This window comes from Onychomys torridus, chromosome 18 (assembly GCF_903995425.1).
Source record: "Onychomys torridus chromosome 18, mOncTor1.1, whole genome shotgun sequence".
NCBI lineage: Eukaryota > Metazoa > Chordata > Mammalia > Rodentia > Cricetidae > Onychomys > Onychomys torridus.
Window position 1 is genome coordinate 34207100 of NC_050460.1, and position 25237 is coordinate 34232336.

The 25237-nt window shown below is 45.8% G+C and overlaps 1 protein-coding gene across 3 annotated transcripts in view; it reads left to right on the forward strand.

Moving 5' to 3' along the window:
• The window catches only part of Npas2 (neuronal PAS domain protein 2), a 178891-nt gene that overhangs the window by 123722 nt on the left and 29932 nt on the right, over positions 1–25237 (forward strand). For all 3 annotated transcript variants that reach the window (XM_036167234.1, XM_036167232.1, XM_036167235.1), the window contains 7 exons: positions 5200–5320; positions 6312–6425; positions 16775–16893; positions 17767–17849; positions 18536–18642; positions 21093–21240; positions 23052–23136. In XM_036167234.1, coding sequence (XP_036023127.1) covers positions 5200–5320; positions 6312–6425; positions 16775–16893; positions 17767–17849; positions 18536–18642; positions 21093–21240; positions 23052–23136 — 777 coding nt within the window. The remainder of the gene's footprint in view (positions 1–5199; positions 5321–6311; positions 6426–16774; positions 16894–17766; positions 17850–18535; positions 18643–21092; positions 21241–23051; positions 23137–25237) is intronic.

Consider the following 25237-nt stretch of genomic DNA (forward strand, 5'->3'; position numbering starts at 1 on the left):
GAGATGGGAAAAAGGGAAGCTGGGAAGAGTGGGCAGGTAAAGGGCACAGAGCTTAAAAACTGTGCTGAGTGGAGCCTCTCTTCTAAGGACAGGGGAAATCCAGGGACAGCGGTAAGCAAGGGGTGACTTGGTATGATCTAGGGCCTCTTCTGGCTGCTAGGGAAGTCAAATGGGACAAGGACCAGCATTGGGACAAGAAGCCCATTTTGTCCATGTCATTACCCAGGTAAGAGATGAAGGTGATCCAGATAAGTAGAAACCACAGAGAGAGTGGAATGGAGAGAATTACAGAGAGTGACATGCTAAGCAGCCCATGGACACTGTCCTGGTTGTTTGTTTGTTTGTTTGTTTGTTTGTTTGTTTTGACGTGACACAAGCCAGAAAGCTGTCTGGGAAGAGGACTTAATTGAGAAAAATACCTCCATCAGACTGGCCTGTAGGAGAACCTGTGGGAGCATTTTCCTGATTAAAGGTTTATGTAAGGGGGCTCAGCTCATGGTGGGGGGGGGGAGAATGCCACACCTGGGCAGGTGGTCAGGGGTCATATAAGAAAGCAGACTAGCTGGATAGTGGTGGCACACTTGGGAGGCAGAGGCAGGTGGAATTCTGTGAGTTCAGAGCCAGCCTGGTCTACAAATCAAGTTCCAGGACAGCCAGAGCTGTTACACAAAGAAACCTTGTCTTGACATACAAAACAAAAAAGCAGGCTGAGCAAGCCATGGGGAACAAGCCAGTGAGCAGCATCCATGGCTTCTGCTTCAGCTCCTGCCTTGACTTCCCTCGGTGATGTACTGTTACCTGCAAGTATAAGATGAAATAAACCCTGCCCTGATTGAGTTCTTGTCCTGACTTCCTTTAATGATGAACAGTGATACGGAAGTGTAAGCCAAATAAACCCTTTCTTCCCAACTTGCTTTTGGTCATGGTGTTTCATCACAGCAATGGGAACCTAAGACAAGTTGGTACCAGTGTAGTGGGGGTAGTCCTGTGATAGACCTGACCATGATTTGGGGAGGCTTGTGGAAGAACTTTGAAACTTTGAACTAGAAGTCAGAGAGTGTTGAGAGCGCAGTAGGACGTTTTGTAGGAGCTTGTCAGGTAAGAATGTTGAAGATGGAGGTCTGGCTTGTGAAGTTTCAGAGGGAAGTTTAAAGACTTCCTCAGGGTCATTTGCTATTTTGAATTAAGATTCTGTCATTCTGGTCAGCTGGAGCTGAAGACTCAGCTATGATTAACAAAAGACCAGCACCACTGAAGTAAAACCTTTACGTTATTGGGATGATTGATGCTGGTTAGCTGGAGCTGAGAAATTAGTAATGGTTAAGAAGAGACCAGCATCGTTGAGATGAAATCTTCTGGGAAGTGTTTCCTCAGAGTCAGCACACTGAAGTTGTGTTCCAGAAGTGGCTAAGGTTGGACCTTGTGCTGGCAGCTGAACTTGGTAGAGTAGAGTCACCCAGGTGGTACTGGTTTTGAAGGTATGAAGGGGTCATGGAGAGCAGCTGAGGCTTGGCACTGTGAGAGGCCAGGAGAGGCCATTGGTGAAGGTGCAGCCTCAGTGGCAGTTGAAGGCCCAGGTTGAAGGAGTCATGCATAGACGTTGAGGCTTGGCATCAAGAGAGCCTATGAGAGGCTGTTGGTGAAAGGCCATCAGCCCAGTTGCAGCTGAAGACCCCAGCAGTTTTGGAGATGCCAGTACATGGGATGACCACTAAGAACGGCAGCAGCAGTGGAGTGGAGTCAGCTGGAGTCTAGAAGATGTGTGTACTGCAGAGGGCGGAGCCGGAGATGGGACCCAAGCCCTTCGGAGGAGCCCAGAAGATTGTGAGCAGGTCCCAAATGCTGGCAATTTCTTTTTTTACACTTATGGGAAGTTTCACTTTGCTTTGTTCAGATTGTGACTGTTCTTCCCTGGTTCTTCCTTCTTGAAGTAAAGTACTTATTTTTTTTTTTTTTTTATTTTAAAGAAGCCCACAGTTGAGAGACTTTACAGAGAAAGAGATTTGGGGTTTTACAGAGAATTTGGATCTTAAAAGAAACTGCATTTTTAAAGAGACAAGTTTTAAAGGGTTTGAATTTCTAAGGCTGTGGGACTTTTTAAGTTTGGAGAATGTTTTATGTTGTAACGTCTTTATTAATGTGTGGTCTTGGAGATGAACAAGAAAAGTTGTGGCTTAACAATGATGTGTTTATGGGTCAAGTTGACAAGAGGTCAGTTGTGCCGGCTGGATTTCTGTCAACTTGACACAAACTGTAGTCATCTGAAAGGAGGAAACCTCCACTGAGAGAGTACCTCCAGGGCTGGAGGGATAGCTCAGCCATTAAAGGCTAGGCTCACAACCAAAAATATAAGAGAAAATACCTCCATAAGATGGGTCTGTGGGCAGGCCTGCAGAACATTTTCTTAGTGATTGATGAGGGAGGGCCTATCCCTTTGTGGGTAGAGCCATCCCTGGGATGGTGGTCCTGGATTCTGTAAAAAAGCAGGCTGAGCAAATCACGTGAGCAAGCCAGTAATCAGCACTCCTCCATGGCCTGTGCATCAGCTCCCGCCTCCAGGTTCCTGCCCTGTTTGAGTTATTGTCCTGACTTCCTTCAGTGATGAACTACCATGTGGAAGTGTAAGCCAAATAAACCCTTTCCTCCCCAATTTGCTTTTGGTCATGCTGTTTCATCGAAGCAATAGAAACCCTAGCTAAGCCTGCCTGAGGTGGCCCACACCTTTAATCCCAGCACTCGGAAGGCAGAGGCAGGCGGATCTCTGAGTACAAAGCCAGCCTTGTCTACAGAGTGAGTTTCAGGACAGCCAAAGCTACACAGAGAAATCCTGTCTTGAAAAAAACTACCAAAAAAAAAAAAAAAAGAAAGAAAAGAAAAGAAAAAGAGATAAAAGCCTTGATTAAGACATTCCCCAAGTTGCTTTTGGTTGTGAGATTTTTATCATAGCAATAAAACTGTAAGGTAGACATTATCTAGGTGTGGAGATGGTGTAAGGCGATAAGGAAGATCTGGATGCCTCACACAAGGGTTATGTACCAGGTGACCTGGTGACCAATTGCAATACCATTTGTAGAGATGAGAACCCTAGATGCAGAGAGGACAGGGTAGGGTTAAGGTGACATGGCTATAGCTATAAATCTATGGTCCTGGGGAATCTGAGAGGTTGATGGAAGGTTGTATACTTGAAGTTGGTAGAGATTCAAACTTAAGGGTCCATACAGACGATACTAAAGCTTCAAGAACAGATGTGTTGACTAAGGGGAGAGGGTGAGCCATGTGGGTCTCCTCACTGGAGCTCCTCACCAAATTGTTGTACCTCAGTCACACTGGCTACCTCCCAAGAGTTCAGCATCTATGTTGGCCAGTGCCTGCTGTCATGGATCAAGACTATACCCACTCCCAATCACTTCACTAGCAGTTCTGTGGGACACAGTTGTACCTAGACTGTATGTAGTATTCATTTTATACTCCCACTGGCTGGGCACTCGGGGGAACCGAGTGAAACTCCATCAGTTAGGGGCCTGTGAGAAAGAAACAACAGCTTTTTGCTGGGCTAAAGGTCCAGGGAACTCCATTTTCCTTTTATGTGATTGGCTGTCCCCAGGGCTCCTCACTGCCTCCACTCTCTCCAGCCAGAAGGTCGGAGTATTGGCCAATAGGGCTCTCAGGGCAGGAGAGGACTTGATTCTTTGTACATGTGTCAGACTTGACACTTGGTGTTTTTCCTAAGCCCACAGACAGTAGCACACATACATGTGAATGAGGGCAGAATCCTCCTGGCCAACTGCTGTGGGATGTTCTGTATGTCAAATGTGTTGCTCTGATTGGTTAAATAAAGTGCTGATTGGCCAGTAGCCAGGCAGGAAGCATAGGGTAGGTGGGACAAGGAAGAGAAGAAGGCGAGGAAGTGAAGGCTGAGGGGAGACGCTGCCAGCCACTGCCATGAGAGAAAAGACATAAGGTACTGGTAAGCCACGAGCCACGTGGCAAAGTATAGATTAATAGAAATGGGCTAAATATAAGAGTAAGAGCAAGACAATGGTAGGCCTGAGCTAATGGCCAAGCCATTTAAATAATATAAATGTCTGTGTGTTTATTTTATAAGTGGGTTGTTAGACAAATAGGGCTTGGCGGGGGCTGGAGAGAAGCTCTCCAACTACAGCCAACAGACCAAACCAACTGCTAGAAATCTTGAAACAAATCTGTGCCCTGCCCTGACCATATGCAGACCCCTTTTCCATGACACTAGTCTCTAAATGATACAGCTCTGTGTAGGACATTCACACTGTCTCAGGCTGTTAGAGATGATCTGAGCCCAGGTTCTATGAGAATACTGCACCATGGATTCCACAGGAGATCCTTCAACAACAACCTCCTGAGGGTACTGGAGGGCATCTGAAAAGCCTTTAATGTTTTTATTCTTTAACAATTTCATACATAATGTATCATGGCCATTTTCACCTCTGATTACTCCCTCTTTCATCTCCCTCCCACTCGCCTTGGGCCCTTTTTTCTAGCCTATATGTCCCCCTTTATTCTCATGAGTTTTGTTTTGTTTTGATATGACCCAGTGGGCTTAAGCAGGGTTGTCTTCATGAGCATGGGTGGGTGTGTTATTTACAGGATCATGGGCAAGTTACCCGTGGCTACACAAATGACTTCTTCTTTCCTGGAAACCATTAACTGCCAATAACTCAAGACCACCCACCCTAAGGCTCTCCACAGTCTATGATGGGATGGTGATGGGGGCAGACATCTTGTTCAGGTCACGGGAAGATAACCAACAGCTGTTAGGAGTACAACAGCAATGTCACGTCCAGAAGACAGCTTCCCCATCCTCTGGCTCTTACGTCCCTTCCACACCCTCTTCTACAATGTCCTGAGCTACAGAGAGAGTCATATATAGATGTCCCTAAAACTTTCACTTTTTAACCTATATATCTGTGGCTGGTTAAGCCCAGGGCCTCATGCATTCTAAGCAAGCACTCTCTCGCCCAGCCACAGCCCCGACCCCTGTAAAACCTTCCATATTGCAATTCTCTGGTACAGATGAGGGGGTCCATGGAGATCTTCGCACATCATATCATCCTCAATTTTCATCTCTAAATCAGTCCTAAGCTCCCAAGAACTCTCGGGCTCTGCCTTCTCTGAAGTTCATTAGGTCGAGTGTGTGCCTTTTCTCTTTATTTTCTCTTGCAGTCGGATGTCATGGATCAGAACTTGTTAAATTTCCTTCCAGAACAAGAACATTCTGAAGTTTATAAAATTCTTTCTTCCCATATGCTCGTGACGGATTCCCCCTCCCCAGAATTCCTAAAATGTAAGTTCGCCTTTCCGGGTGGTGGTCTTAAATCTAAAGACGAGAATTTAGCGCTAGCTCCTGAAAGGAGGTCAGAGTGAGTTAAGAAGGGAAGACTGATTTTAAGAATAATTTTCCTCGTGACTCAGAACATTAGACCCTCTGAGGTATATTTTAAGTTGAAGCTAAAACTGGAACTTGGAGCATGGAAGACATTTTAGCTTTTATGTGGAAAAGTTGCAAGTACAGCTTCAGAACGATAACATGTTTTGCATGTATGACAGGAGATGCCCTTTTTACATGAGGGTAATAAATGGGGCAAAAATCAGTGAACAGTCTACTGATTTTAGGGAGTGCTAAAATGTAAAGTTTCTGGGATAGCAAACCAATCAACTGCTAATTGAATAATTAGGTCGGAAATCCATATTCTGTCCTCCTGTGGCTGTCATCTGGTTATTTATATACATGGGCAATTTTATGGAAGTTTGAGATTTCTATCAAAATATTTGGCAACCTAGATAGAAGGCGGGCCCCAGTGCCTGCTTACCACACGCCGCTTAACGAAGCATACGCAAAGGCAGGCGGTAGCAAAGATTGCTTGCATTTGCTCAAGCCCCAGTCCATTTCCATGCATAATTGGTCCCGTCGTACATCTGATTTTCCTTCAAAGCAAAGCAAAAAAAAGATTAAATTAAAGAGAGTGGCTCTATACGAGCAGCTTTATTTTAGTATGCCATGTGAAAACAACCAGAACTAATCGATGCCGACATAACCCACCACAGACATCTGTGAGCAAATTGACTAATTGGGTCCAAGTATAGAATGTGGAATATGTATGAGCTATGGAGAGAAAGGCCTGTAGCTTCAAGGGTTAGAAGTCTTGATCTGACAGTCCGTTCTAAGGAGAAACCCACGCAGGCAACGCGTGGAGTAAATCATAGAGGCGCGACTTGTTTAGTCTGGAGTCTGTATAACGTTCCTCTCCCTTTCTCTTCCTCCTTTAACGACCCAGCTGACAACGATTTAGAGTTTTATTGCCATCTTCTCAGAGGCAGCTTGAACCCAAAGGAATTTCCAACTTATGAATACATAAAATTTGTAGGAAATTTTCGCTCTTACAACAATGGTAAGCTTTAATTGTCCTATCCTTTCAATGGTGTCTTTTATCATGCAAAACATGCACATGAGGTCCTACAAATGATTTCATGTCTGCATTTGGATTTTCCTGTCCCCAGGACCGTGTGTGTGTGTGTGTGTGTGTGTGTGTGTGTGTGTGTGTGTGTGTTCTCTCCCATTCAAGAACATATATACACACACTAGTTTATACTGGTGTACACATGCACCCTGAATTGTGTGAGATCTGTTTATTTGTTTTCAGGCTGGTGGGATAATTCTATGCAGTGAGAAATAGTTTTCAGTTAATACAGAACAGGCTCAGCCTGCATACTCCACCAGACAGGCCTGAGTTGTGACACCCAGATCTGTCTCCTTGCTCCCTACATGTTCTCTCTCCTGAAAAGTCCTGCTGTGAGCATGATTTAATAGGTCTGGTTCATGGGTCTTTACACACTAACAGTAAAGGGGCTGTTTTACCATGAGCTAGGAATCTACATTGAATCAATCGATTATCAAGCAGAATTCAGTCTTATTTTCAGAAACCACCCAGACAACTAATCAATCGCCCAAGCTCTAGCTGCAGAGACATGAACTCTAAACTAGACTTGAACACTCAGTTTGACTTGTTACCCATGCAAAATTGGAAGGCAGGGTCTAATGCCAGAAATTTCCAAAGCAGGTCCCACTCTGGCCAGAGCACAGGAAGGCCTGCTTCTTAAGTGGCTGTGGCCCTCAAACTCAACCCAAAACAGATAGCGTTAGAAAAGCTAATGTTTCATAAAATAATGAGAGAGAGAGAGAGAGAGAGAGAGAGAGAGAGAGAGAGAGAGAGATATGGATGATGGGGAGTCAGGGAGGAGGAGAGAAGAGGAGAAGGAAAGGAAACCAGAGCAAACAGAGCAGGCTGCTAAGCTGCAGAGCTGAGGAGGAGGGCCTGTGGGAGGCACAGAGAACACACGAGAACAGTTCTAACTTCTGCTGCATTAGCTACTACTGTTTGACTTGGGACCCACTTGAGGCTGTTACCCCAGCCAAATTAGTTCCAGGTTCCAATGGAACAGGCCAAAGTCATGGCACCACATTCGAATGCTGAGGCTAACCAGGATTTTTTTCCATCCACCCTAAATGATCCTTGGCTGCATGGTATAAACATGCATGCTTCATTTAAAGGGCTTCAAGGAGAAGCTAAGTAGAAGAAACCTGCCAGAGTGGTTTTCAGGTCCTTGTCCAAGGATTTTTGCCTGGAGAATGGCCTCCATGGCTGGCTTGGCCCTTCAGAGGACCAATTCATCCAGGGATCCATGTGACTAAGATGGAGGGGGGGTGGGCATTTGTTCTCCTATGTGGACCCCTAAGTCTAAATGAAGCCAAGGCCTGACCGTGTCTGATCTGGCTGATGAGAAAGGCGTGGGCAAGCATCATGAGAGAACATTAGGAAGTCATCACATAGAAGATACTGGCAGCTTGCAGGTTGCCCACCTGAAGAAGTTGACACATGGTAGCAAAGCCAACATTGTGCCACACCCAAAGCAGTGATTCCTTGGATGAGGCAGCTTGTCAAAGTGCAAATTCTTCGGCCTTGTTCAAAAATGCCAGTTCAGGGGACCCGAGGCCCAGGGCCATGCAGTTGGGAAGGCCTGGGAGGGATTCTGGCTTCAGGAGTCCTGGACTTTGCGAGTTCATTATCCTGTCATTCCTTAGGTATTAATAATACTCCTTTCCAGTCAGCTTTATCATCGAATACAAGTGGCCATTTAGAATAGACTTCAACTGTGCACACTGATTTGTTCGAACCCAAACCGAACTACTGTATAATCCAGTCACCCCACTTCTTAGTAGATGCCCCAAAGAAGTGCACCCACATCGGGTGCCGGAAGAGGTATTTGTTACAGCTGTGTTAGTGGAAGCATTAGTTGCCATTCCCAAGAGGTGGGAGCAGTTCATCTGTGGGTGAACGGAGAGGAAAAAAAAAGTGTGCCATATTCTTACAGTGTAGTATCACTCAGCCTATAAAAGGAGGGAAATTCTGGTGTATGCGCCAACATAGAAGAGCAGTGAAAAGCATTATGCCACGTACAATAAACCTGTCATCAAAACGCAAGCACTGTGTGATTCCACACATACGAGGTACCTAGGATACTTAAATCCCTAAGGATAAAGTAAAGGGTGTGTGCCAAGGGCTGGCGGAGGGCCTAGTGGGGTGCTGCTGAGTGGGTATAGAGTTTCCGTTTTCTACGGTAGAGTTCTAGAGATGGATGGTGGTAGTGTACAGACAGGCTCGGCCCTGCTTAACTGTATATATAAACACAGGTGTGGGTCTGGGACGGAGCTCAGTGGCATGGTCAGTCCCTAGCACCAAACAGAAAAAGGCTAGGTGTTCAATTCTATAATACGGCGATTTATCATAATGTCTGAAACACGTGTGTTTGTTGGCTGTAACGGCAAGTGCTACTGTCAAAGACTATCCCAAGTGGCCAAATGCGCGGAGGGACAGGCACCATGGCTCTCAGACCGAGCACTATGGAATCCCGGTTTCCCATGGCCTTATGTCAACAGTGCACATGATCAGTTCAAAGGATAACCTGTGATTGGCTCGTGAGCAGCAGTCCTGTACCCCATAAATTTACATTTCTCTTCCTAAAAAAAAAAAAAAAAAAAAAAACCTTCCAAATAGCACTTTTAAGCCATCCTGTCATGCATCACATCTTAGAAGAGCCTTCAAGGAAATAGGCACGCTTCTTTCTGAATACCTGAATTGTGGTTTTGTTTTTAAGTAGCAAGGCTTTATTCTCACTTCAAGCCAAGACAGTGTTTGTTTGCTTGAAAGAATGTGTGGAAATTATGTGTGACTTTTTTTTAAACTGTTGCTGCTATAAACATGCAGCATCAAAAGCAGAAATGTTGAAGCCAAGAACACAGTCTCCCCCTAGAACCTCTGTGTAAGCTGAAGTTACAAAAGCTTGGCTGAGACAAGAGCCCCCACGTGTCAAGGGGGACCTTGGCATGAATGCAAAAGACCCGAAGTGAAATGTGTAGGCTGGCTCCAGTTAGACAAAGACGTAAATTCTAATAGCCCTTTCCGCCACAGTAGGGTGACTAGGGATAGCCATAATGTTTTCCTCATTTAAAATTCTAGAAGAAAGGACCTTAGTGTTCATCATCCAAAAAAAAAAAAAAAAAAAAAAAGTGATCATGTTTGAGGAGGTACCAATGCTTACTCTGATTTGAAGACTGCACAACATCCTTGAAACATCACCTGGTGTCTCCTTAGCATGAACAACTGCTAGGTGTCAACTTAAAAAATAAGGGCTAGTGTATAGCTCGATGACAGAGCACCCCAGTGGCATGCACAGGGCCCTAGGTTCGATAGGAGCAAGAGCAGGGGAGGGAGAGGAGACACTGAGCCAGTGAGAGCTTTGAGAGACCCTCATGGTTCGTCCATGAGGATCCTGTCTGCTTTCTTGTTGACTAGGGGATGGGTTTCCTCCAGCTTCCTGACCTTTGCCAAGGGGGTGGGATGGAAGGGAGGGAGGGAAGCATGGAAGGAGGACAAGTACCCTTGTCCCCACTGGTGAGATTATGCTTTCTCATGGGAGTTCTGGGACCCACCCATTCACCTCTGTCTACCAGCCCAGTTTGTTGGGCAGTAGTTGCCCAAAGACTTGAGCAAAGTGGAATTTTCCCTTCTGCTTAATATCGTATATATGTTGGTCACTCCTTAGGAGATGATCATCAGCCCTCAGTGTTCTAGGAAGAAGGTCTCAAACACAGGACTTCTTTATCCTAGGTGTTTTTAATATGTGAAGAAATGTGTGTTGGGAAATGGAATCAGAAATGGGTCCTTTTAGAAGTGTTCACTTGAGGACATTTTCTGACCGGCCTGGCAAAGGCTCCTGAAGAATACAGACTGGACTAGGTGACCACAAGTCCCATCCTTTCCTGGGAATCCTGGCTGGTGGAGAGCAGTGGAATGGTCCCTAATCACAGGGGCCCTGTCTTCCTGTGCTCTGTGTGTTGACCATTCCAGAGCATCACTAAAATAAAAAGATTCTATTTGGACTATGGCTGTCCTATAACAGATCTGTTCTCTACAAAGAGACAAAGAGGGATGCTTTCGAACAAACACACTGTCCCATCTTTCCACTCTTCTAATTAAATATGGGATCAAGAGGACCTTCTTAAGCTCCATGTACCCAAGTGCCACATCCCCCTACCCTGCTGCTACATAAGCAGGAAGAAAACGGCCAGAGAAGTGTCGAGAACATGATGAGCATCTTTGCTTTAAGGGGTCATAAGAAGCAGACTCTCCTCCTGATAGGTCATTTCATGGCAAGAAGAAAGCCATCTTTTATTGGGTCCTCCCCCAGCCTTGGACTTACATGTGCATCTGACTGAAATCCAGAACACAGTATTTCAAAAGTTGCTGGTTTAGTTCCAAATAGGTCACCCTCAGCAAACATTCCACCCTGGGCTTTCCAGAAACCACACACCAGAGTATAAAAGTTTCCCTGCCCTCATTTTACCTAGTTGCCTCTAACCACAGCACCAGATTGAAGTGCTGGCAGAAGCCAGGGCCTTTCAGCTTCTAACACTTGGTTCCATGTGTTCCCCCGTGGGCCTGGGGGGATCTCTGACTGTTGATTGCCTGGCTTTGAGGCTGTTGCTTTTGTGTTTTGTTTCTCGCCTGTGCTGAATTAATTAAGATGTCTTGGTTTAAGAGATCAAGACGCAGGCACAGCAGAGCTCCCTGAATACAGATGCAGGGGTTTGGAAATCTCTTGTACAGAGTCTATAATGTGAACACCACTGGCCCCTCCAAGCTAGAAAGGAAACATGCTCTCCACTCAGCCAGGCAGCATTGAATCCTCCCTTCCCCAGATGAGGCAGCAGTGGATTTGAGATCATGGTTAATAAGAAGCTATTACCCAAGGCCATCCATGGTCCTGCACAGTCATCTAAGGTCCGTCTTACAATGGAGCGGTGAGGAATGGGCATATATTCATCAACTACATCATTCTGCTTGCTCTCATCTGAGAATGACTTCATGTGCAAGGTGGTCTATAATTTTTAACTGAAAATATGCCAAAAATATCCAGACAGGATGAGGGCCTCAAGAAGAATTTCAGTTTCCTCTGCATATGAAGAATTTACCACTACCCACACCAACCCTCAGGGGGAAGTCTTAACTCCATTACCAAAGTCCTCTGGTCCCCTGAAAATACTCAATGAATGGCAGGAAGTATAAAATATTTAAGGAAGACATACAGTTTTCCTTTAGAGCAATTTTTTTTACAGTTTACCAGACTGCAAACCCAGCCTTCTCATGGAGCTCTAAACTTCTCCCCATACATTACACTTCTCTGCTAAGCAGAGCTTGCAGAAATGAAATAGCCAAGCATTGTGTGAGCCAGGTAGATGGTACTTGGGCCAGGAAGTAGCAGAGTGTGTCACTGTCTCCCAAGAACTTTGATACTTGGCTGTTCAGAACATACCCAATAAAGCATGCTGTGAACCCTGATATCTATCTGTTCTGAACACACCAAATTAAACATGCTGCATGAAGGAGAAAACATGGAGTCAAATTAGCACTTTGTCGGTGGGAGGTGATGCCTCAGGAGTGGACTGGAGAGTATTTTCCTCTCAGTGGTCCCCAAACCAGAACTAAATGTGTAGGATATCTGTCAAATTTAGGAGGCTGGGAACCTCCCCCTTCTGCAGAGAAAATCTCATCTCTGATTGCTAAAGCCATGTCTTCCCAGATATTCATCAGCCTTGTTTCAAGAAATGCCCAGAAAGTTACTTTTTACTTTCTGTGTGGACTAGTCATGTGCTTTCCCAGAGACTCTGCAAGTGGTGGATCAGCAGTCCATCTGAGGAGAGGAGACTGAGCTGCAGGCTGAGTGGAGCAGGGCCAGGGCATCTTTTTCCTTCCCTTTGCTGCTAACTAGCATCCACTGTTAGCTCTGAACCTCCCCATCCTTTCCTAAACCCCTTGAGACAAGGTCCCCTGATGCATGAGATCCCCAGGCCTATGTCCACATCATAACTTATCTGTGTCCTTACCATAACTGATTTGGGAGGTCAGCTTTGCCATGAGACAGACTTGGGAGCCAACCTCAGGTATGTCCCAAGAAAATAGCATTAGTCATTCTGACTCCCTACAGAACCTTGGGAGTTTGATTTTGAGACTCCCAAGAATGCCAACCCAAGACAGAACTCATTCAAGGTATCTAAGATAGAGACAGTCTTGAAAAGTTCAGAGCCTGAAAACCTTTGGACCAAACATTTTAGTCTGAAGGTCCTAAGCGGTGCCACCATGCATCTTTGCAGACAGGGGTGCCTGTTAGGCACTTCCTCTGTTTGTCAACCTTTGATGGCCATTGTGTCATATAATTCCCAGACACTATTTTGCCCAGGCCTCCTTTGGACCAGCATTCATCCTTCAGTAGGGTAATGAGCTAGCCTGAATGTCAGTGACTTCCAGAACCCTCCAACAGCGCCAGAGTGGAGGAATTGTAAAGGAGAAGCCACCCTGGGCTCCCAAAGTCTGTGTGCTAGTTACTAACAAAGACCAGATAGTTATTCCTGGACTGAGAACGAATCTCAGTTTGAGTATGAAGTGCAAGTCATTCCTGAGAGAAATTCATCCAGAAAACATGTGCTGAGAACCTGCTCAGCACCGGAGATGGGAAGCAAGGCTCAGCTCCCACTTGAGAAAGGCCTGCTTGCCCAACTCTTGGCAAGGGTAGCATCCATTTTTGAGTAAGCAGCCTCTAGAGAGAGAACGGAGCAAGAGAGAAACACTCCTCTATATCATGAGGACGGGGGACCAGAGAAAGGAGGGCTGTGCCAACCGTCAGTGGCAAATCCTTGTGAGAGGTAAAGGAGTCAGTTGTAATTAGATATATTTTTTTCTATTATTTAAATCGAAATAGGTAATTGAATCCTTAATTAATGGCTTTAAACTCCCTTGGGATCTGAAGTGCCAGAGAGTTATTCCAAGTGCTAAATATGGCTGTTAAGGCCCAGGGCACAGCATGCATGTGTGAACTTCCGGTCCATGCAAGGAGGAGCCTTGTGCTTCAAGAAAGGAAGTCATTTCACACTTAACCAGCAGTGTGTGAGGGAGTGTCCTCCCCTTGCTTCCTCTGCAAGGCCTTCGTCTTGGCCCCTACTAGAACATGTACTCTGGTTCACTGTGTGTCCCCCTGGATCAGGCTCTCGGGCAGTTAAGGTTTCCAGTGGGGAAAAGCTGGTTGGAAAAAGAAGAGACCATTTGGGGCCCATCTGTAGAATATTCATCTAAGTGCAGGCTACCAGTAATAATGGAACTTCCCTAGGCAAGGATGGGGGTAGAGCTGGGGATTTTCACCTTTGAAAGGCCGAGGGGAAGGTCTGCAAAATCCCACTTAATGATGGTCATGCCGGCATCTGCTCCCCTTAAAGGAAGGTGTTTCCCACTCCTCCATCTTCTACCCATTTACGCAGGAATTCCGGGTGAAGGCTCTTGCTGGCAGCCTGTGGGTTTAGTGGCCAAAGGTGGCTCAAACCAGGTGTATCAGTTAGGGGGAGAAAGAGGCCTCTGACGTTCCTAGGGAGTCCTCAGAAGTTTGTCTCCAAGGTCTCAGCATTCCCAAAAGAGTTGAGAGAATTTTATTAGGTCATTATCTGGCATGGTAATATCTCTTCATCTGAGCAGAGAGTATTTCACATCTGGGAAATTTTTAATGTCTTTTTTTTATTACACAGATGTTCACATCTGCAGACCTTCCCTTATGTGGGATTGTTTTCCTTTCCCTTGATAAATCTCTTGGCTCGCCCCACAAAACGAATCTACAATAGTCTTAAGCCAGCTCATGACAGATGTAAACTCTCTCGAGACCACTATTTTTTATTTTACTCACTTTGTATTCGTGTTTGGAAACATTTATTAGTATTTATGTGAGTGAATTCAGAGAATGTGTTTGGTAAAATGAATTTATTCATGTTAGTGGATAGCAGACCGCATTATAGATTCATTTACAAACCTATAAATATAGAAAACAAAAAATGATTGGAAAGCTAAACTATAATCCTGCAGATTTCATTTTAAAATGCATTTGGTTTTCTGATGTTCCATATGCTTTTGGTTAAATTGGAAAGCGTAATGACACTGAAATCTGTGAGTTTAGAAGGCACAGGTTATTCAGGCGCTCCTCAATATCCATTGGAGGTCATTTCCAGGTACATCAGACATACCCAAACCCATGGGTGCTCGAGTTCACTGTATAAAATAGTATGGTATTTTCTATCACCCTCCACCTCCCCTCCATATATTTAAAATTATCTCCAGATGATTTACAGTGCCTAAATGCTATATGGTTTTACTGAATTGCTTAGGGAATAATGATATTGAAAGGGTGTGTGTGTGTGTGTGTGTGTGTGTGTGTGTGTGTGTGTGTGTGTGTTTAATAGATATATAGTGGCTTCTTTCAGATGTTTTCAAATATATGGATCCACAGTTAGTTCAGTTTTTGAATTCAGAAGCCTCAGTTGTGAAGAGCCAACTGTAACCAGCTACATTTTTAAAAGGAAAGGTCATGTGGCCCCCTACTCTAGGAACCCTCAGCCCTGGCCACATGGTGGCTAGCTGGTGGAGCTCTGGAAAGTACCCATGCCTGAATTATATGATCTGGGTAGACCTCAAGTTGCCAAACCAGAAATCCCAGGGGAGCCAGCCACACATTGGAATTTGAGGATTCTATGGATGGGCCAAGCTGGTTATTGTCATATTTAACCGGGTCCTCTCCTCTCCTCAAAAATTCAATCTACAGGTAATAGAATTTTTCTGGCCCAAAAGGTTAGTTCTGCACAGTCACCCTGGTAGTCCCCAAGAAGAACTTTCGTTGATGCCTAGTGGGGTCTTAGGAGGATGATGGGAGCCTGGTTCCAACAAATTGATGGACACAAATCTAGATCCAAACCCTTTATCCCCTGAGAACCTGGACTTAGCCAAAGTCCGGTGGGGCTCTCATGCCATTAGCTCTCTCTAAGTGACCTTTCTGGGCCTTGGTTTCCCCATCTAAAATGATGGCAGTAATGTCTTCTTAGACTCATGAGAAAAAACCGGCAGGCTTGTGGAGAGAGATGTCATTTTTGTTGACATTTAAGAACAAGTTTAAAAGTTTATTTTGGCTCAGTGTTTCAGAAGTTTCAGTCTGTGGTCCATTGTCTTGCTGCTTTGGGGACTGTGGTGAAGAGGATTGTCACATCAGGGAACAGAGAGAACACAGCAGAACAGAGCCTGCTTGATTCATGGCTGGAGGAGAGACAGTGTGGATAAGACCAGAGTCCCGTAGTCCCTATCAAAGGCAGATCCCCGGAGCCAAGAACATCCCACTAAGTGCATCTCCCAGGGTTTTACCATTGCCCAATAGCACCAAACTGGAAACTGAACCTTTACCCCATGGAAGGCATCTCAGATCCATCCACAACTAAGTTGCGAAGATACCTCCTCAGTGGCCTGGCCCCTGTATCATCCCAGACTCCCTAAGATGAGGTTTGAGACAGATTCCTTCATGCTTGTGAAGGCATCACTTCTTTTCCATAATGGAAGCACTGTTGGACAATGACAAAACATCACAAGTCGGGCTGGAGAGATGGCTCAGAGGTTAAGAGCACTGGCTGTTCTTCCAGAGGTCCTGAGTTCAATTCCCAGCAACCACATGATAGATCACAACCATCTGTAAAAGAGATCTGGTGCCCTCTTCTGGCCTGCATGCAGACAGATAATATACATAATATATAAATAAATCTTTAAAAAACAAAACAAAACACCAGAAGTCATCATCCAGGCCCTTCCTGTAGAACCATGGTTCTCAACCTGTGGGTTTCAACCCCCTTGGGGGTCAATGACCCTTTCACAGGAGTCCTATATCAGATATTTACATTAACATAACAGTAGCAAAATGACAGCTGTGAAGCAGCAACGAAAGTAATTTCACAGTGAGGGATCGCCACAATACTAGGAACTGTATCAAAGGGTTGCAGCCTTAGGAAGGTTGAGAACCACTGCTGTAGAAGGAGGGCCTTGTGTTGCAGAGCAGTTTCCCCAACACAGGAAGCAAATTCCGGAGAGCTAGGAGAAGTGGGGTCTAGTGGTTCTTGCCATGGTCTCGATCCCCAGTTCAGCCTCTAGGAATATGGCCTCAAACAAGTGCCTCCCTTCCCTTATCTGTGCAGTGGGAGTAACAGGTGTTGCTATTTTCATCAGGCGGTTGTAAAAGTTAGCATGCATAAACTCCTGAAAGCAGGAAGGGTCCAGTAAGGTGTAGCTACTGTTGCCAACAGGGCTAACCTGTGTGTCTTCCTCCCTCCCAGTGCCTAGCCCGTCCTGTAATGGCTTTGACAACACCCTTTCAAGACCCTGCCGTGTGCCCCTAGGAAAGGAGGTCTGCTTCATTGCCACTGTACGTCTGGCAACACCACAGTTCTTAAAGGCAAGTTCCCAACGGGGACATCCCAGTGTGGACCTACTTCAGTGACGTCACATTTGGCTACATGTCATTAATGATCCTTATGGGAGAGAATAAAATTGCAATAAAGTTAGTTTTTAAAAATTAGTTTTCAAAAACGCTAAATGTCGCCAGGCAGTGGTGGCACACACCTTGAATCCCAGCACTCAGGAGGCAGAGGCAGATGGATCTCTGTGAGTTTGAGGCCAGCCTGGTCTACAAGCGAGTTCCAGGAAAGGAGCAAAGCTACAGAGAAACCCTGTCCAAAAAAAACCCTCTAAGTGTCTAGGTTCTGTGCCTGCCCCCATAGCTCATCTCAAGCCCCAGGTCCCAGTGGGTTTTTTGTTTGTTTGAAGGCAGCACCCATTGCTGATGGATCCACAAAGATGTTGTTGGCAAGGCTTCATATCCTTGCACCACCATTATGCATTGAGTAGGTGTGTCAGACTGTGAGTCAAAAAATGTGAGCATTTATTATTGTATTTTCCCTTCTGTGATCACACTTCACTTCTCTGGTACAAATGTGGATGGAATTAAACTAGTGATTCAAATCCAGATGAAAAGCCATCTCCCCATGTTTCCTACACTTCCAGATAATGGGAAGGGGGTGAGGCACAGTTTGGCTTCTAGGTACTTTTCCCAGTTTGTGAAATAAATTTAGGATCAGCTAATACGGAAATTAGCTACAGATGACAAATTTCAGTCCAGCACTATTTGGAGATTGGCTCAGAACAGTTTTAACTTGTGTTACCCATCGTTCATTCCTTTTGAACCAACCAAGGGTGAGCATTTGGCACCCTGAGCAACATTCTGTTTTTTTCTTTTTCTTTTTTTTCTTTTTTCCTTTTTCCAACACAGGAAATGTGTGTAGCTGACGAACCTTTAGAGGAATTCACTTCGAGGCATAGCTTGGAATGGAAATTTTTATTTCTGGATCACAGGTTTGTGAGAAGAAAAACATATTTGAGTTGGGTCCTTTTCAAGCGTTGTTTGAATGGGCCAGGCTCTGCTTGGGAGAATAAAGTCCAGCCTGGTCCAGTGGAGGGGAAGGACTCCTTGGCAGTAAAAAACAGTTGTTCCCAGCTAAGGGGAAGGTCAGTATCCTGACATCCGGGTGCCTGTCCCATGTGTGCTCAAGTCCAATGTTCCCCAAGACATCTTTGGGATAGTCCCAACTTAGGCCATTTCTATTTCCTGATTGGCAAAAGCAAATATGGGGAGAGAGATTCTCTGGTTTCTTTAAACCCCCTCAAATCCTTCAGCTCAATGCTTTCTTTCCTTCACAGCACCATCCCCAGTTTATGAACTAGCAACCACCCACTCCCTGCCCTTTAATTCCGGGCATTGTGCTGACCCAGTCTATAGTTGTTTCACATTCTTCAATATCATTTGGGCCAAGCTATCCCAAGGAATGCAGTCCCTATATGCTGAAATAGATGAGTTCTTTTTAAATAGGAGCTCTCTGGTCCCAACTGTCATTACAACACTGTTTTCTCGCCTCTGGTTCTTGATAAACGAGGCCTCCATGGAAACCACTAAATGCAAACTGCCCCTGTCACTGAGTGTTGCCACCAGCTTATGAGTTGTTCAGCCTTCCTTCTCATGAAGCGTTCCTGTCTCCCCGCAGAGCCCCTCCAATCATAGGCTACCTGCCCTTTGAAGTACTTGGCACCTCAGGCTATGACTACTACCACATCGATGACCTGGAGCTCCTGGCCAGGTGCCACCAGCACTGTAAGTATCACTCGCCAGCCCAGCCAGGAGTCTTGTGCTTACTTTACAAGGGTCCAAACAGCAGGGTTCTGTGCAACTGGAAGTCTGTTTGCTGCAGTGGGACCAGCATGGTGTCCCATGCAGTAATCGTATGGGCCAATAGGGTTCTTCCCTATGCTTAGCTCCATGGATCCTGCTTTAACTTGGGATTGATATTGCCTCAATTCCCAGCAACATCCTACTATCAACCAGAACTTAAGGCAAGGTTAGACTGTCTTTTAGGCTATGGAGTGCATTTGAAAGACAAAATACCAAATACTCTTCCTGTCCTTAGTCAGCAAGTCAGACATTGGTCGCTGACCACAGGGCTGTGACTGGCCATCTGTCCTCAAAGACAACATCCTCAAGGCAGGTGGCTTTTGTGGCTTGAGTTTCTTAGTAAAAGCCCTCTTAGATATTCACCCAAAAGATGCCAGGACCGGGAGGACCCGGTCTACAGCTGATGGAAAAGCATGAGGCTTGGTGCCTGCCGCAGAGGAGGGGAATACTCCAACGAACATTCAGGGTAAGCCTCATGCTGTAGGAGAGCAAGAATTACTAGCTCTTCCAGGTCTCATTTCACAAGAAGACTCAGGAATCAACCATCCAGGGTCATAGTTTCAGTGCCCATGCTCAGCTTTGAGTAAGAACGGTTTCCCTACCATGGAGCTATAGATTCTGATAAACAGACCACGGACCCTGGTCTTCCATAGATGCCCCGTCTGTAGTGACTGTTAGGACTTCCTTCTCTGTGCCATCCTTGTTGACAAAGGAACATGCTGGAGTTGCAGCTAGATCTGTAGGGATGGAAAGTTCATCTTAACCTGGTCTTAACCTTAACCCTTTGCTTCTCAAAATGTAGCTTACCCAAACTGCAAGAACACCAGGTTAGCTACAGCTATAGGCCCTCGGTCTCCCTCTACCAGGAACCAGGAATGAGAAACATCCACTTCCCCAAGTCCCTCCAGCAGACTGGCGTGCACATTCAGATTTGAGAGGCATGATTGCTTTCAACCTCTGGCTGCCTGTGACTCTTCTAGCATAGAGAAGCCACTCAGGTTGCAGAATCTCAATAGGCATCTGATAAACTGGCCCAGGGACTCGGGCAAGAACTGCTTGCTTTGTAGAGCCCACACTTGCACTCGGCTGGGCTCCTCTACTCAGATCCACATCTGAACAGTTCGATGGCTCCTTTGCCAGCTTCACGTTCCTAGGTGAGATTCCTCATGACTGTTTTCGTTACAAGATGCTAAATTGTGAGCACTGTGGTAATAAAATCCAAATTGGTCTTCTTCCTGGGCTCCATAATTTATCCTTCTGCCTCACGTGAGCTAATAAACCACCGGCATGCATTGTGTCCTGGATAGCCCCCAAAGGAGCCATCTGCAGACATAACTCTAGAGGCTCTTAGACAGCCATGCAGCTGCAGGGGGAGACCTGGGCATGCTGGCATCCGTGCCAGACTCTCTGTTCTAAAGCGGTGTAGACTGAGACTCAACTGTTGGTGACAGCTGGAGATGCCCATCGGTTGCTGGCTGGCAGGTCTATTTTGGGTCCATTTCTCTCAGTGTCTGGATGCTCCGTCCTCCGCTCAGCTCTTGATGTCCCAATGGCATCTATCTCACCTGCAGGAAGATGAGTCCCAAGAAAACCAAGGCCTCTTTTTACTTAAATCTCCAGATGGAAAAAACCTATCCTTGTGTGCTCATATTTGAAGAGCTTTTTCAGCCTTAGTGCATTTGGGAACATATAGAATCATTGTATTAAGAACTCTTCACACAGGGCAGCGGTGGCACACGCCTTTAATTCCAGTATTCAGGAGGCAGAGGCAGACGGATCTCTGTGAGTTCAAGGCCAGCTGGTCTACAGAGTAGGTCCCAGGACAGCCAAGGCAATACAGAGAAACTGTCTCAAAAAACAAACAAACAAACAAACAAAAAGGAATTGTCGTCAGTTTGATCAAGTACAACTAAATCAGATCACTTGCCTAGTAAAGCATGAGGCCCCAAATTCAACCCCTACCACCTCACACCCCCAAAAGTATCAGATTATGTGATAATAGGGTAACAATATGTCCAGCATGGCATAGAGGTGTCTTGTGTGGATTCCCAACTCTCAGAGGTAAAGGAAACTGGTCATTCGCCCTCCATCCCCGGAGAGAAATGCCAAGCAGACAAGTCATCTAGAGGCTGGTTTAGAAGAGAGACTTTGTGCCCAGCATACTGTCACACTCCTATAATCCTAGCATGAGGGAGGCTGAGTCAGGAGCATCTCAAGTTTGAGGCCAGGCTGGGCTACAACTTACAGTGCAACCAGGGAAATAAGCAGTATTTGGTGCTGTCTTCTGGAACTTTGGGATTTTAGTAGTAAGCCTCCGGCAAAGGGTCACTTTTACATCCCATGCAAAGTCTACTTTTTTTTTCCCCTCCTAGTGATGCAGTTTGGCAAAGGGAAATCATGTTGCTACCGGTTTCTAACCAAAGGGCAGCAGTGGATTTGGTTACAGACCCACTACTACATCACCTACCACCAATGGAATTCCAAGCCCGAGTTCATCGTGTGCACACACTCGGTGGTCAGGTACTGTACAGGTTGGCCGTCTGGGGGTGGGGCATCAAGGGTGTAGGGAAGGATCAGGGGCCACCTTAAGGACACCCCGTGTCTGAGGAGAAGCTCTGACTGTCATCTGCAGCAAGCAGGATGGTCAGACCTCAGCCCCTGCCCAGGTGCACACCTTCTCTCTTCCCAGCTCTGAGACACACTGTGAGTTTTCAGACCAGCCCCTTGGAAAGCTGCCAGGATATTATTTAGTAAGTTCCAGCTTCACTGACCTACTTACATATTTTCCCTCATCTCTATCCACCCCCCCAGCTTTCCCTTGTTGCTGTTTTTGAGAACATTAAAATGTTGCCTCCAAATAACTCAAGCACATACTTCTCTTTTCTTTAAGGCTTCAAAAACCCCTGCTGGTAACTGAGGCAGTTTTAGGGCAACAGCTGGGCTGCCTGTAGGAAAGTGGTCCTGGGGGTCCCTAGTAGCTTTGGGGAACCCACGGCTCAGGGTGCGTGAGCAGGAATTCAAAGGGTAGCAATATGACCAGCATGGTGTAGATGTGTCTTGTGTGGATCCCCAACTCTCAGAGGTAAAGGAAACTGGTCATTCGCCCTCCATCCCCGGAGAGAAATGCCAAGCAGACAAGTTATCTAGAGGCTGGTTTAGAAGAGAGACTTTGTGCCCAGCCTAGTCTCACATTCCTATAATCCTAGCATGAGGGAGGCTGAGTCAGGAGCATCTCAAGTTTGAGGCCAGGCTGAGCTACAAAGTGAGACCCTATGTCAGAAAAAAAAATCTAATAAAATAATAAATAGTCGACCCCGATATCAAGTGGCTTTTGTGTCCATGTATTTGGCTAGCCACTGATGGAAAATAATTCTAAATTACATTTACACTAAGCATATACAAGCATTTTTCTTCTCACTGTCCCTTAAGAGCATAGTATACCAACTACACACATGCCGTTTACATTGTCTTAAGTGTTAGAAGGAAGTTAGAGATTATTTGAAGTTTATAAGAGGTTGTAGAACAAGTGATGTGTAAATTCTAGCCCATTTTATATTAGGGACTTGAGCATCTGTGGATTTTAGTATCCAAGGGGGTCCTGAATCTGGTTCCCATGGATAGTGAGGGACAGCAGTGTGTATATATATATGAAGGTGGATACACACCTATGCATGTAGAATAGTCGTGTTCAGTGTGCAGAGAATAGAGAAAAGCACTCTATTCTCAGCCAGTGACCTCGATCTCATTTCATTTCATTTTTGTTCCCATGTTCAGACTCCCTCTTCAGCTTCCAGCCCATCCTTTTGAATTTCCTCAGCCAGTGGCTTATGGCTTCATGGCCAGTAGTCATCCACTGCCTCTCAGCCTGTCTTTTCCAGTGGGTTGCTTAGGCCCTGGGGAAGGGTAGGTGCCACCCTCCTTGATCCCCCACCTCCCAAATCACAGGAAGAAGCTATCTCTAGGAGAGCATGGGAAATGAATGGAGTAAATAAATAAGGGGTCAAATGCTCCAGGGTCTCATCCCAGTCGCCTCCCCATCCTGCAGCTCCACCCTGAAGTTTATCTACAGTGGTGACAAAATGGATCCCTAGATTCCGCAGTGGCCTGGGTCTGGCTAGTTTTGTGTTTGTTTCTTTATATAACTTCCATATATACTGCCTTGAGGTTTGAAGCACAGTTTTTAGTTCTTTACAGGCTTATCAACCAATAAAAATACATCTTAAAAACTACCGTATGAGTAGGTTTTATGTAGAGGGCCCCCATGTGCTCCATTGGGTATTGCCCTCCTGGAATGTCCCAGCTCCACTGTGGTCTGTCTCTTTCCCAAGCAGTTATGCGGATGTCCGGGTGGAAAGGAGACAGGAACTGGCTTTGGAAGACCCACCAACAGAGGCCATGCATCCCCCTACACTGAAGGTGAGCTCATCCCTGCCCCAAGGGTGAAAACAATGAAGGACTAAGCAATGGCACCTACCATGGGATGCTCTGATAAATACTGAGGCCAGCAGGAGCAGCATCCTCTCTACTGAGCGCTTCCTCTAGTTCTGCAGTACTCTCCGTGATTTGGGGGTGTTTGTTTATTTGCCTTTCATGAAGGTCCTATGAGGTGGACACTAGGTGCTCTCTTCCCTCGGAGCATGGGAGCATGGGTAGGTACCCAAGGGCACACTTGTAAGAGCTGGCTCAGAAAGAGCCTCTGGACTCCAGGAATGGCTTGGCAGCTTCCCAGCCTTCCAATGATGGCTATAAAAAGCCCAGCTTGCATTTCGGCCACAGGGAAAATGCTGGGGAGTAATTCCATCACCCACTAGAGTGTGGGACAATTTAAGGCCTCTGTTTCTCCCTTAGACTAAACTTGGTTGTGTTGTTTCGTGGCGCTGGGAATGGAATCCTCGCAAAGCTACTGTCCTGGGTCTCTGTGTTGCTTCTAATCCAGTGCCACAGAGTTTAGTTAAGAGCCACGGTTGTCAGCTTTGAATAAAGAACTCTGATGTAAAAGAGATCTTTCAGTCTACAAATCCCATCACCTCCTTCTTTCCCCTACCCTGAGTTCTCGGGTCCCATGTGGCCAGGCTTTTCCTCAGACAACGCCAAGGAACTGGGAAGATCATCTACAAGCAGACCAGAGCCTCAGTCCTTAAAAGTCATTCATAAAGCAAGCAGAAACATTAGAAGACAAAGAGAAAAAGCAAGAAAGGGAGGGGTGTTGTATTTCATTAAAGCTAAGACCCTATCAGCTAGAAGGGTCGATGTTATTTTAAGAAAGCAAAAATGCTACCAATCTATGAAATAAGGATTCTCTTCCATCAATTGTGGGACAAAACCCTTTCTTGGATATGTTGAAAGGTAGTCCTAGGGTGTCCAGCCATCTAGATTCCAGAGTCTGACCAGAGGCTTGTGGCAGCCTGCCGTCTTGTCTGTGACCAATATAAACATCTCCCATCCCACTGGGAGGAAGGAGAAGTCCGCTTTAAAAGTCAGAGAGCAGTATCTGAAGAGGCCTACCTGCTGCCATACTGCAGCCTCTGGGACCTGTCACTTGTATTCTGACATGAGGAGGCTGCCATCCCTTAGGGAAGTGTCTGGTACCCAGCTTGCCACATCACACACCACGCATCATGTCAGAGAATGGAATTCTGCTCGTGTTAGACAAGTGTTAGACACACCATACATGACAACCAAAGAGCAGGTGTCATGTGTACCCACCCATCAGCCAATCAGAAATTTGTCACTCAGGTTTCTGGGTGAAGTGAAACTTCTGGGACCTTGCTTCTCAAACTGTCCGTGGTGATTGTATTTGGGGGAAGTTTTACAGTTCCGCTGACTGACATGTTTGTGAAATGCCTATTCCGTCATTCGATTGATATTCAGTGTGGGCAATGGCTGTGGAAGTCCTTCGATGTGCACACTCACTCCCTGGGCTGATTCCTCTGCTGAGCAGGAGCATGCAGTTCACTACGGTCGTGATGCAGTGACCCTTGAATTAGCCTCATCTAAGGAGATTGTCATGAAGCAGCTAATATTTCCCACCACACATACAGGCACATCCTGTTACTCTGTTTGACACAATGGTGTGTAGGTCTCATATCAGTCACCCCAGTCCTCTTTGCAGATGTGTACACACACACACACACACACACACACACACACACACACACACACACACCATAGTGGCAACCATCCTTACTGAAGCCATGAGCCCAAAGACAGAACAACACATGGGATCACATATGTGAAATTAAATACCCAGGTCAGTGGTCATAATACAGTGGGTACTAGCAATTTCCATCCTTCTGAGTGGGAACAGAACTTGGGAGAATAAACACTACTACTTCTTCTTTGGTTTAAAAATAAACTATCATAAGCCCTATTTTCATACACTTACAACACCTAAGCCGTAGAGGATGGAAGCTGGGTCACCATAGCTACTTTCTCTCTCTCATCGTGCCTTTGGGGTAGAGATGGCCTGGAAGCCAGGACCAGTTAAAAGTCAGAGATCAGAAGATGAGAGACCATA